The sequence below is a fragment of the Pristiophorus japonicus genome, chromosome 21 (genome assembly GCF_044704955.1).
Source record: "Pristiophorus japonicus isolate sPriJap1 chromosome 21, sPriJap1.hap1, whole genome shotgun sequence".
Classification (NCBI taxonomy): Eukaryota; Metazoa; Chordata; class Chondrichthyes; family Pristiophoridae; genus Pristiophorus; species Pristiophorus japonicus.
The window spans coordinates 92,567,550-92,584,974 of NC_091997.1; the positions used below are offsets into that span (position 1 = coordinate 92,567,550).

General features: G+C 44.7%; 1 protein-coding gene across 7 annotated transcripts in view; it reads right to left on the reverse strand.

Moving 5' to 3' along the window:
* herc1 (HECT and RLD domain containing E3 ubiquitin protein ligase family member 1) overlaps positions 1-17,425 on the reverse strand; it is a 284,132-nt gene that overhangs the window by 164,995 nt on the left and 101,712 nt on the right. For all 7 annotated transcript variants that reach the window (XM_070865234.1, XM_070865229.1, XM_070865230.1 and 4 more), the window contains 4 exons: positions 10,144-10,335; positions 9,681-9,902; positions 7,342-7,515; positions 543-657 (listed from right to left, as the gene is read on the reverse strand). In XM_070865234.1, coding sequence (XP_070721335.1) covers positions 543-657; positions 7,342-7,515; positions 9,681-9,902; positions 10,144-10,335 — 703 coding nt within the window. The remainder of the gene's footprint in view (positions 1-542; positions 658-7,341; positions 7,516-9,680; positions 9,903-10,143; positions 10,336-17,425) is intronic.

The window sequence follows — 17,425 nt, forward strand, 5'->3', positions numbered from 1 at the left end:
GAGAAGACATTTTGGCCATCATATTGGTTGGCTACCCATTCTGTCTACTTCTCCCTCCCCTCCTACTTGGGCAGCAGCTTGGGGTGTTTTGTTTCATTAAAAGATGCTTTAAAAGTGAAAGCTGTTGTTACTTGGAAGAAAGAAGTCTCTTCTGTTTGATTCCCTAGTTGTACAAATAACCTGAATCTATTTCCTACCCTGCAGAAGTATAATAAACTCACTGAAGAAAAGTACACACACACACACACAACCACCTCAACCCTCTAAACCTGCTTGACCTGAAGACTGCTCTTAGTCTCTACTCCATGTGCAACCAGAGATAATCAATTTTTTGTAAAAAAACAGATAATCTCCACTCATTCACTTATCTTACATGGTCACATTGTGCTGTCTCATACCAACAGTGTGTTAAATTTGGCACATTTGTATCAGAAGACATAGCAGTGCTGAGACCATCAATTGAAAAGGCTACCCACACAAAGTAATCCCACCAAATTATGCTTAGTTCCAAACAAAACACTCAGTGAATAAGTTTCATTTACCTGCTTTCACCGCATACTTGAGAAAGTAAACCAGTGTGCTTCAAAAGAGCTGCAAGGACAAATCTTGAAGCTGTATCCAACAACGTCTCATTGCCAAGAATTGCACTATCCCAATCTGAAAAATATATTTTATTGACAAATCTATTGACTGGCACAAATTTATCAGATTAACATATGACTTTTACATTCAAAAATACATACAATCGTGCTGATTTTAGTGCTAAAAGGCGAGGGATGTTACTGCTGTGAAATGGAACCTCTTCCAATTTTATTACCGATTGTGAACATCGAGCAAGATCCAGATGATTGTAGCATTGACCATAAACCCTTTCGACTGTGCCCAAGAAATATATGATCTCAATGTCAGAAGATACAACAACCCCCCCGCCCCCCCCCCCAGCCCCGCCCCGCCTCACAACAAGGAGAACTTTCCTATTTGCTGTGTCAATGATCTTCAAAGCCTCAGAGGTTGCCAATGTATGTGGACCCTCTAGCAGGGAGACAAAATGAGAGAGCGTGAGACAGTGAAAGAGGGCGTGAGATTAAGCAAGAGTAAACAGGCGAGAGAATACGAGTGAGAGGGCCAATAAATATATGTAATCTACCCACCCATAAAAAAAGTAATGCCACCAAATTAAGCTTTGCTTCAAACAAAAATAATTGGCACACTCAATTCCTGGCTCCCTTCCTGTGCTATTTGGCATTACTCCCAATACATACCCTGACTCCAGCCACCCAAGTAAACATTTTGCAGAACGGATCTGGATTGAACTACCTGTTTCCAAGCATATACCATCTACTATACAAAATAAGCCCCTGGCTCCATCCCGGATGATATGAGAGAGATTCTGCATCTTACGAGGCAGGGTGGACAATCTCAGAAATGGTGGCGAGCTCACCCAGTGGCCTGCCACCAAACTTACAGAAGTCTGGCAGAATCCTGAGGAAATCAGGACCAGTTTACCTATCTGGGCAACACTTTATCCAATAACGGAGAAGACCCCAAGCATATGAAGACATTAATGTTGCCTTCAGTAGACTTCGAAAAGTATTTTGATACCAAACAGAATTCCAATTCCATCATGTGCTGTGCTAACACTTTACTCTACAGCTATGACACTTGGACAGTAAGTGTGCCAAGGAGCAAGAGCAATTACATGCAGAGCCTACACATCATCTGATCAAGTGGCACATCAAGGTCCACAACATGCGATCGAGCAGAACAATTGCAATTTAAATGGAGAAAATGAGATGAGCTGTTAATGTGATGAACATGTCAGGCAACAATCCAACTTACTACAATGTGCTCGAGAGGGTGGGAGGAAAGGAAGAAGAGGAAGGGGAGAGAAGAAAGGGAAGGAAGGAAGAGGTTTTTGGTCTATGGTAATGACGGTGACTCACTAAACACAGAAAAATAGAAATCTACAGCACAGAAGGAGGCCATTTTGGCCCACCGTGTCCACGTCGGCCAACAAAGAGCCACACGGCCCTCGGTCAGCAGCCCTGAAGGTTACATATAAACCGATGAACAATGGCGGAAAGGTAAAGAGCATCCGGCCCAACCAGTCCACCCCACACAACTGCAACACCCCTTGCACCACAACATTCTACACTTCACCCCAACCGGAGCCATTCGATCTCCCGGGAGAGGCAAAGAGATAAAAGCCTAGGCCAATTGGGGAAAAAGAAATCTGGAGAAATTCCTCTCCGACCCATCCAGGCGATTGAAACAAGTCCAGGAGATCACCCTGGCCGTATTCGATTCCCTGCAGTACTTACCATCGTATCTGCGCCAACCAACAAGAGGTTATCCAGTCTAATCCCACTTACCAGCTCTAGGTCCATAACCCTGCAGGTTACGGCACTTCAAGTGCCCATCCAACCACCTTTTAAATGTGGTGAGGGTTTCTGCATCCACCAAACTTCCAGGCAGAGTTCCAGACCCCCACAACCCTTTGCGTGAAGAAGCTTCCCCACAAATCCCCTCTGAACCTTCCACCAACCACCTTAAAACTATGCCCCCTCATAATAGACCCCTCCACCAATGGAAATAGGCCCTTACTATCCACTATATCCAGGCCCCTCAAAATTTTACACACCTCAAAGAGGTCTCCTCTGTTCCAATGAGAGCAAACCCGGCCTATCCAAGCTGTCCTCATAGCCAAGATTCTCTATTCCAGGCAGCATTCTAGTAAATCTCCTCTGCACACTCTCTAGTGCAATCACATCCTTCCTAGAATACGGCGACCAGAACTGCACGCAGTACTCCAGCTGTGGCCTAACCAAAGTATTATGCAATTTAAGCATAACCGCCCCCCCCGCCCCCCAATCTTGTATTCTATTCCTCGGCCAACAAAGGCAAGCATTCTGTATGCCTTCTTAACCACCTTATCCACCTGGCCTGCTACTTTCAGGGATCAGTGGACAAGCACTCCGAGGTCCCTTTGTTCACCTACACTTCTAAGTGGCCTAGCGTTTAATGTGTATACCCTTTCCTTATTAGTCCTTCCCAAGTGCATTACCTCACATTTCTCCAAATTAAATTTCATTTGCCACTGCTCTGCCCACCTGACCAGAAGCTTGATATCCTCCTGCAGCCCATGACTTTCCTCTTCATTATCAACCTACGCAGCCAATTTTATTGTCATCTGCAAACTTCGTAATCATATTCCCTGGGCCTGAAATTGGTGAAGGCCACCGCCCGATGGCCACCGGAGGTACCCGACTGCACTTTGGGCAGGATTTTCATGGACAAGGTCCCTCGAAGGTCGGCGGGCGGCAAATGAGGGACTTACGCCGCCAATGTGGGCAGCAGCTCGCATTCTCAGCGGCAAAGGCACTTGCTGACCAAGTGCCGCCGAGGATGGAGTCCGGCTCATGGAGGGTCGAGGACCTGAAAATAAAAACATCAGAAAAAAATACAAATCCATCAGGGGACACCATTGTGGTAAGTCGCTGTGAATTTTTTTTTTTTTTTTTAAAGTTTACCAAACTGTTTTTCAGGATCTTCATACTTCCGTCGAGGCTTGGCCAACCTCCAGCCAGCGGTTTACACCTGTTCCGGCGCCGATTCCCGCCTGCATGAATATCGCAACTCGGCGGGCAGGCGTCTAATTACGCCACTCGACCATCCGCTGACGACAGCGGGCGCTTCCCAGCCGCTCTCCCCTCCCGCCTGCTCCAACCCACATCGAAAGTGGCACTGGGCGGATCTCCACAAGGAATGGTGGCGGCAGTGAGTGATAAGGTGATCAATTTCTGTCCCCTTATATTCAAATCTAGATTATTGATATATACCATAAAAAGCAAGGGACCCAGTACTGAGCCCCGCAGAACTCCACTGGAAACATCCTTCCAGTCACAAAAACATCCATCAACCATTACCCTTTGCTTCCTACCGCTCCTCTTCTTCTTAGGCAGTCCCTTGTATTGAGGATGATTTGATGCCACACCAAAAAGGGATGAGTTCACAGAGAGTTCACAGGTGTTTCGATGAGGACCTGATATTCCAGGTCGCGATCAACATATCCTACCTCCAAGCCAATTTTGGATCCAAATTGCCACTTTGCCCTGGATCCCATGGGCTTTAACCTTCGTGACTAGTCTACCATATTGGACCTTATCAAAAGCTTTACTAAAGTCCATATACACTAAATGGTATGCACTACCTTCATCGACCCTCCTGGTTACCTCCTCAAAAAAATTCAATCAGGTAAGTCAAACACGATCGTCCCTTAACAAATCCGTGCTGACTGTCCCTAATTAATCCTTGCCTTTCTAAAATGTAGATTTTTGCTGTCCTTCAGGATTTTTTTCAATAATTTTCCCACCACTGAGGTTAGGCTGACAGGCCTGTAATTACTCGGCCTATCCCTTTCTCCCTTCTTAAACAAAGGTACCACATTATCAGTCCTCCAGTCCTCCCGGCACCATGCCCAGGTCAAAAGAGGACTGGAAAATAATGGTCAAGGCCTCTGCTATTTCTTCTCTTACTTCGCTCAACAGCCTGGGATGAATTTCATCCGAGCCTGGGGACTTATCTACTTTCAAAGCTGCTAAACCCCTTAATACCTTCTCTCTCGCTGTTTATTTCATCCAGAATTTCACACTCCTCCTCGATAACAGTATCTGCATTGCCCCTTTTCTTTGTGAAAACAGGCTCAAAGTATTCATTAAGAACCATACCAACATCTTCCGCCTCCACACAGAGATTACCCTCATGGTCTCTAATAGGCCCTACCCTTTCTTTAGTTATCCTTTTGCTCTTAATATATTATAGAACATCTTTAGGTTTTCCCTAATTTTACTTGCCAAGAATTTTTCATGCTTTCTCTTAGTGCTTCCCAATATCCTTTATAATTTTACCTCTGAACTTTCTATATTTCTCCAAAGATTCTACAGTATTTAGCTCTCAGTATGACATAAGCGTCCCTTTTTTTCTTTATCCTCCTCCAAGTCCCTAGACATTCAGAGGGCTCTAGAATTGTTATTCCCACCCTTTTTCTTTAAGGGCACGAGCCCTCCAGATCTCCTCCTTGAATGCCTTCCACTGTTCCGACACTGATTTACCTTCAAGTAGCTGTTTCCAGTCCACTGTGGCCAAGTCACTTTTCAACTTAGCAAAGTTAGCCTTTCCCTAATTTGGGATTTTTATTCCTGGTCTATCCTTGTCCTTATCCATAACTACCTTGAATCTGACTGAATTATGGTCACCCAAGTGCTCTCCCATTCCACCTACCCAGCTTCATTCCCCAAAATGAAATTCAGAACCACCCCCTCCTGTGTTGGGCTCGTTACATACTGACTAAAAAAGTTCTCTTGAATGCATTTTAAGAATTCCGCACCCTCTATACCCTTCACACTATATTTGCCACAGAAACGCCTCTCTGGTCTCCTAACTATTGAATCCTCTACCACTACAGCTTTTTTATTCTTTACCCTCCCCCCAGTGCAGCTAAGCCACCAGTGGTGCCTTGGACTTGGCTCTGGCTGCACTCCCCAGATGCACCATCGCCTTCACCAGTACTCAAAAGAGAATATCGGTTGGAAAGTGAGATGGACTCGGGGAGGGGGGGGGCGGGGGAGGGGCGAATGACACTCCTGCACTACCTGCCTAGTGTTCTTCATCCGTCTGGTGGTCACACACTTCCGCTCTGCCTGCACGCTTTTAAGCTGCGGGGTGACCACCTCCTGAAACTTGCTATCCACGTAGCTCTCAGCCTCGCAGATGCACCGTAGTAACTCTACCTGCTGCTCAACCTCAGAAATGCGGAGCTCGAGTAGTTGAAGCTGGAGACACCTCTTGCACACATGGTTGTCTAGGCCAACTAAACCAATCCAAAATCTGCAGCCTCCCCGAGAGGGGGCTAACTTCAACTGAATGCTCTAATTGCTGCCCATTTTTCCAGAACTCTTGCTTGGTCTTGTTGTTGGCAATTTTGGTTCCACTTCTACCTATCCAAATATTGACAGTAAATCCCCAGCAATGGCTTTTCTTCTTTCCCCAGTGACCTCTGAAATAGCCCAAGGTTTCACCCTTGCCCATTCCTCATTTACATAATGTCCCCTGGAGATATCAATCATATGCATCGGATCCGCTTCTACATGCACGCTGATGAAACCAAAATCTACCTCTCTTCCAGCAACCTCAATAGTGCAACCGCAGCTACTGTCTGACTGTAAAACCTAAGAGCCAACACTTCCTTCAACTGGATATCAAGACAACATTCGGCTATCACCAGAAACTCCATATTCTTGCCACTGATTCTATTCCACTGCCTAAATGTTCACCAAGGCTGAACCAGATGTTCAGAAACTATGTTATTTTGCACTTTAGGTTGAGCAACAAACCCCACATTCTAGCCATCACGAAGACCATCTATTTCCTCCTCTGCAACATCACATACTTGCTCCTCTCACCACAGCCAAGACCCTTATCCTTGCTTTGTTACCTCCAGACGCAATTTTTTTCAACGTCTAACTTGCTGGCCTCAGAGACTCCAACTCATCAAAAACTTTGCCCCTGCATCTTGTTCTGCATAGTTGTGATCCCCATCACCACCATCCTTTGCTAACCTTTATTGGTTCCCTGTTCCCTAAGCAATGAATTCAAAACCCTGGTCCAAAAGCAAAACACTGCGGATGCTGGAAATCTACAATAAAAACAGAAAATGCTCCAAATACTCAGCAGGTCAAGGCAGTATCTGTGGAGAGAGAAACAGAGTTAACATTTCAAGTTGATGACCCAATCGATCTGAACCGTCAACTCTGTTTCTCACGCCACATGCTGCCTGACCTGCCGAGTATTTCCAGCATTTTCTGTTTTCAAAATTCTGATTCTTATTTAGAGCCAACTTGTGCCCTTCCCGACCTCTGCAACCTCCTGCAGTTCCACTTCCTTGTCAGTAGCCTTCGGTCCTCAGACTCTAGTCCCCTGTTCATCCCACCCTACTTTCATTCCACCATCAATGGATACAACTCTCCATTATCCGAGCATCACTCTCTTGCAATTCCATCTCTAAACCTTCTTCGTCTCCCACACCTCCTCACCTTGCTACTTTCCTATGCATCTTTAAAATACTACTGAAAACCGGTTTTAACCATGCTTTTGGGCACATCTCCAACTGCACAGCATCTTTTCTTGCTGTGTGAAGTGCCCCAGAATATTTTATTCAGTGAAAGGCTCCATTATGTATATGGTTATTTATTCTCACTGCCAGTGTGTATACTCAATATAACATATATTTTGTTTGTAATTGATTAAACGTATGTAGCTGTAGTTCTGAACAGGTCCACCTACCTTTGCTAACAGCATAGTCCTGCATTTTGAGCCACAGAGCGTTGACAGGTTCTTTAGTAGAGCCCAAAGCCAGATCGACAAGCATAACATTCTCTGTTCCAAGGCTATATTCAAAAGGTTTCTGTTCTTCATTTCCAGACAGTGCAACTTCGAGCAGAGAGCTCATGCATTTATCTGTATTACAAACAACTTTTTTAAACTATTTGAATATAGATTAAGTAGTCTTTAAACTTTGCATTTATACCCCTGACAAAAATTACGGGTAAAATAGATGCATGCAAATGATATGCCATCTATTTTAAGACAGGAGCTTGGCCATCGGGACTGATTATTTTCCTAACAACAAAAAAAATACTTAATTCTCATTGTAAAAACATTTACAATAATTTGTGCTGGTTCTATTTACTTCCACAGTATATCCTTTACAAGAACTGAACAGTTTGGAGTTGCTCCTTATTCATGCACAATACATATCCATCATACTTTAATTGCTACATCAATCATCCTGACTTCTGCATTTTTGCTCATTTGAATATTGTCCATTCTGTTGGTATAAAGCTTGTACCTTAGGTCGCCGACTTCAACAACTAGCGCGTGCCACCCATTTTCTCCTATGAGATCCAACATTCACAGAATCAGAATTTCACAGCACTGAAGGTGGTCAGTGTCATGTGCCAGTGCCTGGAAGAGCCATCTACTTCGCCCCATTCTCCTGCGATTACATCACCATCATTTAATTTTGTTCTTTTTCCAATAGCTATCCACTTCCCTTTTAAAAGTGGTTATGGATTCTGCCTGCACCACCGTTTCTGGCAAGATATTCAATGACCAAAATAACCCATAACTCTCTGCACAAAAAAATCTTCGAAGCTTTCCCTTTGTTCTTGTGGTGATGATTTTAGGTTTAAGCCCTCCAGTAATTGACTCAACAATCAAAATGTTTTTTTCCAATTATTTTATCAAAATCTCTCAATTTCGAATACCTTGATTAGAACAAAGCAGCTTAAGAGGAGATCTAATGAAAAGTGGCTCCGTTTCAAAAGAGTCTCCTTGTAATTAAAGCTGCCCATCCCTGGCATCCCATAAATTAACAGTCGCAGCAAAGTTGGGTCTTAATCTAATTGATGATGTTGCTATATCTCAAAATTTGTTCAGATTTGTTGGAATTAAAGTCATTATAAAAGACTTCATTCATCTTGCAATAGTTTTAATTTAATTGTGCAATAATGAACAGTTGCAGAATCTGGTTGAAAGCCCAATTGTTCTTGCACAATGCTCTCAATGTTAGATTGTGAGCATCTCTTTAGAATGGAAAGAAAAACTTACTGTGTTGACTGGGTAAACAGACGCCTCTGTAATTTGCAGTTTAGTTTTCTCCCTTTCTGTAGAACAAGACTAGCTTTCCTTTAGTCTGATTGTAACTTTTAACATCACATTTCACACACCGAATGATTGAGCATTTCCAAAGTTGTGAGATGGACTCTGGTGCTGTATGTTGTATTGTGTCAGTGAAGCATTATTCCCAATTTATTCTGATGATAAGTCAATGCATTGACATCAATCAATGTTGGTGTTGTGTCCCAGAGTTAGGAGGCAGTAATAAGGTGGGCAAATCCCATTACTGGTTTGTAAAGGCAGTATTAGCTCAACGCTCTGGGGGAAATACAAAGCTTCTCTGCCCAAGAATGACATGAATTCTTCCAACATCAACTCTTCAGAACCTTTGCATTTGAGCAAAGGTCAGTCACCAGGACAAGAGACAGCAAACGAGTGTGCATTTGGGTCAGTCACCAGGGCAGAAGAAATTGAATGAGTATGCATTTGTAATCTACTTAAAAGATTTGCATCATAGGAACCAACACCTCAAAAGGACTGCTACATTCAGATTCATTTTAAAGTTAAGAAACCAAGACACCCGCAGGGACACAGAGTAAGAAGGTTCAGCTGTCTCGAAACATGATTGAATCCATGATCACTGCCCGATACTGCTGAATGAATCCACCTGCAGTGCTGCCTTAACTTGGGAGGCACCAGAGTTTCAGATGAAGTTACAGCAGTAGACTGTGGCCTTGTTAGACTCCACTATAATTGCATATAATGCAATGCACAGCAGTGCAACAGGTGGCATCACCATGTTAGTGACCACATCCATTGCTACAAAGTATTTTTTTATATTTTCGTGTACAAACTGACACTACAGTAGACCACATTGAACACTATTGCATACAGCTAAAATAGCTTTTGCACGAAGGAGGGGAAAAGAAAATTACATTTCATTATCTGCTAAACTAAATTACTGTATGTCTAGACACTCTGAAAATGACAAATGATTAGTTTACCAAGCTGGGGGAGATCCATTTCCAATCCATTGCTAAACAGCGGCGTTTTGAGAAAATGAGCTGTATCTTGTTCCTCAGATGATGTAGGTGGGCCCTGCAGCATTCCACCAAGGCAACGGCCTACGAGTAGTGCAACTGTTCTCTCCAGATCCACAAGCCAGACCCAAGACTGGGCAGGCTGTGGTATAGCCAAATCATCAGGGTCAACACACTGAAGAGTACCTAACAGCACAGGTCCAGAAAGGGAATAGTTAAGAATGCTCCACAGAATGTGACCGCAAACTTTCTTTAATCTCTCAACTGCAGGATTTAAGTTACAAGTGCAGATGTCTGTACAATTTAATTCCCTCTTTCTCGTTACCACAAGGGCTACTGCACCACACATTCACTTGTACAGTAATACCACATTATAAAGCTATAACATTAGAAATGGTCAGAGTGCCCGAGCGAGCACGCCCCTTACCGTGCAGCGGCCACTGCAGCTCCTGCTCCTCTAGAAGGACTGCAGCTGGTAGAAGTCGGTTTAAGCGATCCAAGGATGGCAGCAAGTCCAGTAGGTGGCTCAGCAATGGCCGTGCCACTGAGACGGGCAGTAAGAGCAGAGAGTTCACAATCTGACACAGCATGCTTCCTGCTGCTGATCCATACAGGACACCTGCAAAGGAAACAATTCTGTGTCGGTATGTGGAAGATGATTTTTAATTTTTACTAGTGCATACAGTTATATCCCAAGTCGGGAATATTCAAACTTTTTGTCGTAATACCAACTTTGCTACACACCACGGAGGCCTGTGGCCCACATGCAAACAGGAACATAAACCTGAAGAGTGCGGAGCATGAAACTATTAATTGTTGGAAAACTGGATTTGCTTTCCACCCCGCCCCCAATAGATTTAAATCTCTCTAATTTACACTTTCTCCACTCAATGTTCTGGCTGAACAATCATGGGGCACTCATGCAGCATCCGTGAGAAGCTAGAAGAGACGAAGAGCTGAAACAGCAGCAGCAGCTCAGACTGATGCAATCAGACTTGATCAGAGGTAAATTATCTTGTCCAGCAGGTGTATCACCCACAGGTTCCTCACCATCACAGAGGCTGTGCTCGTGGAGCTGTAGCTAACTACAATTGTAGTGATCCACATCGGAAACCGATTTCAGGAAGACATTCACTGCCAGCACATCATTGCCAGTAGAAGTTAAGGTCAGCAGTGCAATGTTCCCTCTAATGTTTTTTTGGGTGCGCGGCCCATTCAAATTACTGCGTATCCGCCTGGGCAGGACCTCCAGACCGCTGCGCAGCTTAAGGGGAACATTGCCCGAGCGACAGTCTCTTTCTGTGCTGCGCCTGCTCTTCTAAAAGGGCTACAGCTGGTAAAAAAAGAACATTGCACCAATGCCCTCAACTTCTACCAATATCTTCCAGTCCAGTTCCTACAGATAATATCTGCAATGATAGTCGGAAGTTACATAGAAACATAGAAAATAGGTGCAGGAGTAGGCCATTCGGCCCTACGAGCCGACCACCATTCAATAAGATCATGGCTGATCATTCACCTCAGTACCCCTTTCCTGCTTTCTCTCCATACCCCTCAATCCCTTTAGCCGCAAGGGCCATATCTAACTCCCTCTTGAATATATCCAATGAACTGGCATCAACAACACTCTGGGTAGGGAATTCCACAGGTTAACAACTCAGTGAAGTTTCTCCTCATCTCAGTCCTAAATGGCTTACCCCTTATCCTTACACTATGTCCCCTGATTCTGGACTTCCCCAACATCGGGAACATTCTTCCTGCATCTAACCTGTCCAGTCCCGTCAGAATTTTATATCTTTCTATGAGATCCCCTCTCATCCTGAACTCCAAATAAATAAAGGCCCAGTCGATCCAGTCTCTCCTCATATGTCAGACCAGCCATCCCTGGAATCAGTCTGGTGAACCTTCGCTGCACTCCCTCAATAGCAAGAACATCCTTCCTCAGATTAGGAGACCAAAACTGAACACACTATTCCAGGTGTGGCCTCACCAAGGCCCTGTACAACTGCAGTAAGTCCTCCCTGCTCCTATACTCAAAACCCCTAGCTATGAAGGCCAACATACCATTTTCCTTCTTCACCACCTGCTATACCTGCATGCCAACTTTCAATGACTGATGTACCATGACACCCAGGTCTCGTTGCATCTCCCCTTTTCCTAATCTGCCGCCATTCAGATAATATTCTGCCTTCATGTTTTGGCCACCAAAGTGGATGACCTCACATTTATCCACATTATACTGCATCTGCCATGCATTTGCCCATTCACTTAACCCGACCAAGTCACCCTGCAGCCTCTTAGCTTCCTCCTCACAGCTCACACGCCTAGTTTAGTGTCATCTGCAAACTTGGAGATATTACATTCAATTCCTTCATCCAAATCATTAATGCATATTGTAAATAGCTGGGGTCCCAGCACTGAGCCCTGCGGTATCCCACTAGTCACTGCCTGCCAGTCTGAAAAGGACCCATTTATCCCGACTCTCTGCTTCCTGTCTGCCAACCAGTTCTCTATCCACGTCAGTACATTACCCCCAGTACCATGTGCTTTAATTTTGCTCACCAATCTCGTGTGGGACCTTGTCAAAAGCCTTTTGAAAGTCCAAAATACACCACATCCATTGGTTCTCCCTTGTCCACTTTACTAGTTACATCCTCAAAAAATTCCAGATTTGTCAAGCATGATTTCCCTTTCATAAATCCATGTTGGCTTGGATCGATCCTGCCAATGCTTTCCAAATGCGCTATTATTTCATCTTTAATAACTGATTCCAATGTTTTCCCCACTACTGATGTCAGGCTCACCGGTCTATAATTACCCGTTTTCTCTCTCCCTCCTTTTTTTAAAAAAGTGGTGTTACATTAGCTACCCTCCAGTCCATAGGAACTGATCCAGAGTCGATAGACTGTTGGAGAATGATCACCAATGCATCCACTATTTCTAGGGCCACTTCCTTAAGTACTCTGGGATGCAGACCATCAGGCCCCGGGGATTTATCGGCCTTCAATCCCATCAATTTCCCTAACACAATTTCCCGCCTAATAAGGATATCCTTCAGTTCCTCGTTCTCACGAGACCCTCGGTCCCCTAGTACTTCCGGAAGGTTAGTTGTGTCTTCCTTTGTGAAGACAGAACCAAAGTATTTGTTCAACTGGTCTGCCATTTCTTTGTTCCCCATTATAAATTCACTGAATCTGACTGCAAGGGACCTACATTTGTTTTCACTAATCTTTTTCTCTTCACGTATCTATAGAAGCTTTTGCAGTCAGTACTTTTGTTCCCGACAAGCTTCTTCTCATACTCTATTTCCCTCCCCCCTAATTAAACCCTTTGTCCTCCTCTGCTGAATTCTAAATTTCTCCCAGTCCTCAGGTTTGCTGCTTTTTCTGGCCAATTTATATGCCTCTTCCTTGGATTTAACACTATCCTTAATTTCCCTTGTTAGCCACAGTTGAGCCACCTTCCCCGTTTTATTTTTACTCTAGAGAGGGATGTACAATTGTTGAAGTTTATCCATGTGATCTTTAAATGTTTGCCATTGTCTATCCACCGTCAACCCTCTATGTATCATTTGCCAGTCTAAGCTAGCCAATTCACGTCTCATACCATCGAAGTTACCTTTCCTTAAGTTCAGGACCCTAGTCTATGAATTAACTGTCACTCTCCATTTTAGCAAGGAATTCTACCATATGATGCTCTATCTTGTCACACAGCCACCGACATCAACTTTTCCTGCAGCAGCAGAGCAAGAAAGGCTTTCACCACATATCTGGCTTTCAGGTGTGTGTGTTTCTTTTTAATGTGTTCGCGGAATGTGGGCGTTGCCAGCAAGGACAGCATTTATTGTCCATCCTTACTAGCCCTTGCGATGGCAGTGGTGAGCTGCCTTCTTGAACTGCTGCAGTCTGTGTGGTGAAGCTACTGCCAACAGTGCTGTTCGGGATGGAGTTCCAGGATTTTGAACCAACGACTAATAGAGTTCCAAGTCAGGATGGTGTGCAACTTGGAGGGGAACTCTGAGGTGCTGAAGGGAGTGAATGTTGAAGGTGGTGGATGGGGTGCCAATCAACTGGGCTGCTTTGTCCTGGATGGTGTAGAGCTTCTTGAGTGTTGTTGGAGCTGCACTCATCCAGGCAAGTGGAGAGTATTCCATCACACTCCTGACTTGTGCCTTGTAGATGGTGGACAGGCTTTGGGAAATCAGATGGGGAGACACTCACCGCAGAATACTCAACATCTGACCTTTTCTTGTTGCCAGTGTATTTATGTGGCTGGTCCAGTTAAGTTTCTTGTCAATGGTGACTCCCAGGATGATGATAGTGGGGGATTCGGTGATGGGTATTTCAAGGGTCGCTGGTTACATATTCTCTTGTTGGAGATAGCCATTGCCCAAATGTTACTTGCCACTCATCTCCCAAGCCTAAATGTTGTCCAGGTCTTGCTGCATGCGGGCACTGACTACTTCATTATCTGAGGTGTTGCAAATGGAACACTGCAATCATCAGCGAACATCTCCACTTCCGACCTTCTGATGGAGGGTAGGTCATTGATGAAGCAGCTGAAGATAATTGGATCTAGGACACTGACCTGAGGAACTCCTGAAGCGATATCCCATGGTGGAGGAGATGATTGTCCTCCAACAACCACAACTTGATGTCAAGGGCAGTCACCAATGTTCCCTTTAAGAAAGTCCCACACAGCTGGCTTTTAAATGCAAAAACCGCGCATGCGCAAGTTTTTGAATGGGCTATGCAGCTGTTTCTTGATGGAGTGAATCGAAGTGGCTGAAGACTGGCGCCTGTGATGGTGGGGATCTCACGGCCTAGACTGGGCACCTGGCTGAAGATGGTTGCGAATGTTTCAGCCTCGTCTTCTGCACTCACGTGCTAGTCTCCGCCACCAGAGTAGTATACGTGGAGGACAAGCTCAGGGATGGGGATGGAGGAGTCTGGGATGTTGTCTGAAAGGTAGGATTCTGTGAGTATGACTACGTCAGGCTGTTGCTCGAGTAGTCTGTGGGACAGCTCTCCCAATTTTGGTACAAGTCCCCAGATGACCGGACCGGATGGCGGGACTGGCATGTGGAGAGAGACTGGATCGACTGGGCCTTCATACACTGGAGTTTGGAGGGATGAGAGGGGAATCTCAGAAACTTACAGGATTCTGACGGGACTGGACAGGTTGGATGCGGGAGGAGTGTTCCCGATGATGGAGGTCCAGAGCCAGGGGACATAGTCTTGGGATGGGGGTTGGGCCATTTGGGATTGAGATGGGGAGAGACTTCTTCACTCGGAGGTTTGTTAACCTGTGGAATTCCCTACCACAGAGAGTTGCTGAGGCCAGTTCATTGGATATATTCAAGAGGAAGTTAGATATGGTCCTTACGGCTAAAGGGATCAAGGGGTATGGAGAGAAAGCAGGAAAGGGGTAGAGGGAATGATCAGTCATGATCTTATTGAATGGTGGTGCAGTCTCGAAGGGCCAAATGGCCTACTCCTGCTCCTATTTTCTATGTTAGTGAGGACTTTGCAGAGTCAACTGGGCTGGGTGTACCTTTGCCATGTCCGATGTCTTGGTCGATGCCAGGTGGTCCCTCTGGTTTTATTCTTAGTGTACTTCTTAGTTTTGGTTTTGGTACAACTGAGTGACTCGCTAGGTCATTTCAGAGGACAGTTAAGAGTCAACCACATTGCTGTGCGTCTGGCATGTCACACAAGACAGACCAGGCGAGGATGGCAGAGTTTCTTCTATAAAAAGGACATTAGTGAACCAGATGGGTTTTTATGACAATCCAATAGTTTCATGGTCACCATGACTGATACTAGCTTTTATTCCAGATTTATTTAATTAACTGAATTTAAATTCCTCAGCTGCCGTGGTGGGATTTGAACTCATGTCTCTGCGATTATTAGCCCAGGCCTCTGGATTACTAGTCCAGTAACATAACCACTGCTAGCGTTCCTGTTCCCATTCCTGGTAAAAGGCATGGAAACAGCTTTCATGGGCCATAGGTTGGACACTTCAGGTATGCATTAAAATACTAGCTATTCTTCAACCTCCATTTTCCTCAGATTAATTCTCCATGACTATGAGCCACTATCAAACTTTCTTTTCAAGTAGAGATGAAAGACTAGGCCATATGAACCAAACCAGGTTCAGAGTTCAAACATCATGTAATATATGCATCCTCTTTTCGTCTCCAAACCAAGACTGAGCCCTCCAATAACCATCAAGTATCTCAACCCAGTAGCCCATCTCAAACTTTGAGGGCAGTAGTTAAAACAGTTGAAATTATATTTTGTACTCTAGCCTGTCAAAATGAGACTTTCATGAAATACAATGCCATCTACAAATGTTAACTTGGAGAAAATATCTTCCACCAACAGTTAAGAATCACATTTCAATAGTACTGATAAGCTAGGAGATATAGGGCCCAAGTTTCGGATCCCTGGTAGAACGGCACACCTCGAAGAGACCCGCCTAATTTCTAGAACTCAAAAAGTGCCAAATATATACCTCGTGATTCTCCGATATCTGTGTTTGCAGCTCAACGTGGCACAGCAGGAGCTGCTGGGGGCGGAGCAAACATGTTCTGACCAAGCACCGCCAGCAGGGGGGGGCGCATGCGCGTTGGAGCGTGCGCACATGCGCAATGGCACACAAACATTGGCAATTGGCCATCTTTAAAGGGACATGCAGAAAAGTGATTTTTGGGTGTGTGCCTTCTGACTGATTTTTTGTGCCTGAAGGAGTGCTGTTAGCAGTACTGTGGAAGAAATCAGCTGCTGGAATCAGTGAGTGCTGTTTGTTGCTGCTAAACTTCCAGAACAAGTGCTTCATAGGTGCATGCAAAATAAGGACTGTGTGTTTTGAAAAATCACAGTGTTAATTCAATACAGCAATGAAACAACGTCCACCAAGAACGAAGAGCTTCTTGCATGAGGTGGTGGAGGCACTAGTTAATGTCATTGAGCAGAGATGGCAGGAACTGGATACCAGCAACAGAGGTCGCACAAAAGTGCCACCCAAAGAAAAGAAGAAACACCGGAACCTAGTTGCAGAAGATTACTGCACACTGGTGCATACCAGGAGTTCTGAAGCCAGTGTAAAAAGAAATGGCATGACCTTAGTCAAGTCGTTAGTGCAAGTAATATTTTCATTTTTCAATGGAATCTCAATTGTAAATGTGACCATCTGTTTATGTCCCACCCTGCAAAAAGTTATATTTTAATCTTTGCAAAAGAAATTGGCCCATAACAAAAGGGAAAGAACTCGAACAGGAGGCGGCGTGCCAAATCTGCATCCACTGACACCCTTTGAACAGAGGGTTGCTGCTTTGATGAGTCGTACATGGAGAAAAGCAATCAGTACTGCACAAGCTAGACCCACACGCAAGGGAGAAGGTAAGTCCTGAAAATGCATCGTGGCTCTTCAAATCAACTTGCTGCCTGGCCTGCTATGTGCGAGACTACTCATGCCACCCATCCTGCCCCCTTCCTGTGCTGCTAACCATTTGATTGTTCGGTTATATTTTGCAGAAGATGATGCCAATCCTGAAGATACAGAAGAAGAACCAGATGCGGATGATCCAGACCAAGGGTGGCTGCAAGGGTCGACTGAAAATGTCTTCAGGGGAGACTTTTGAACTTAATATGCATCAGCCCACATTAACAGTCTTTCAAACACTTGCATAGGTTCTGGTCCAACAT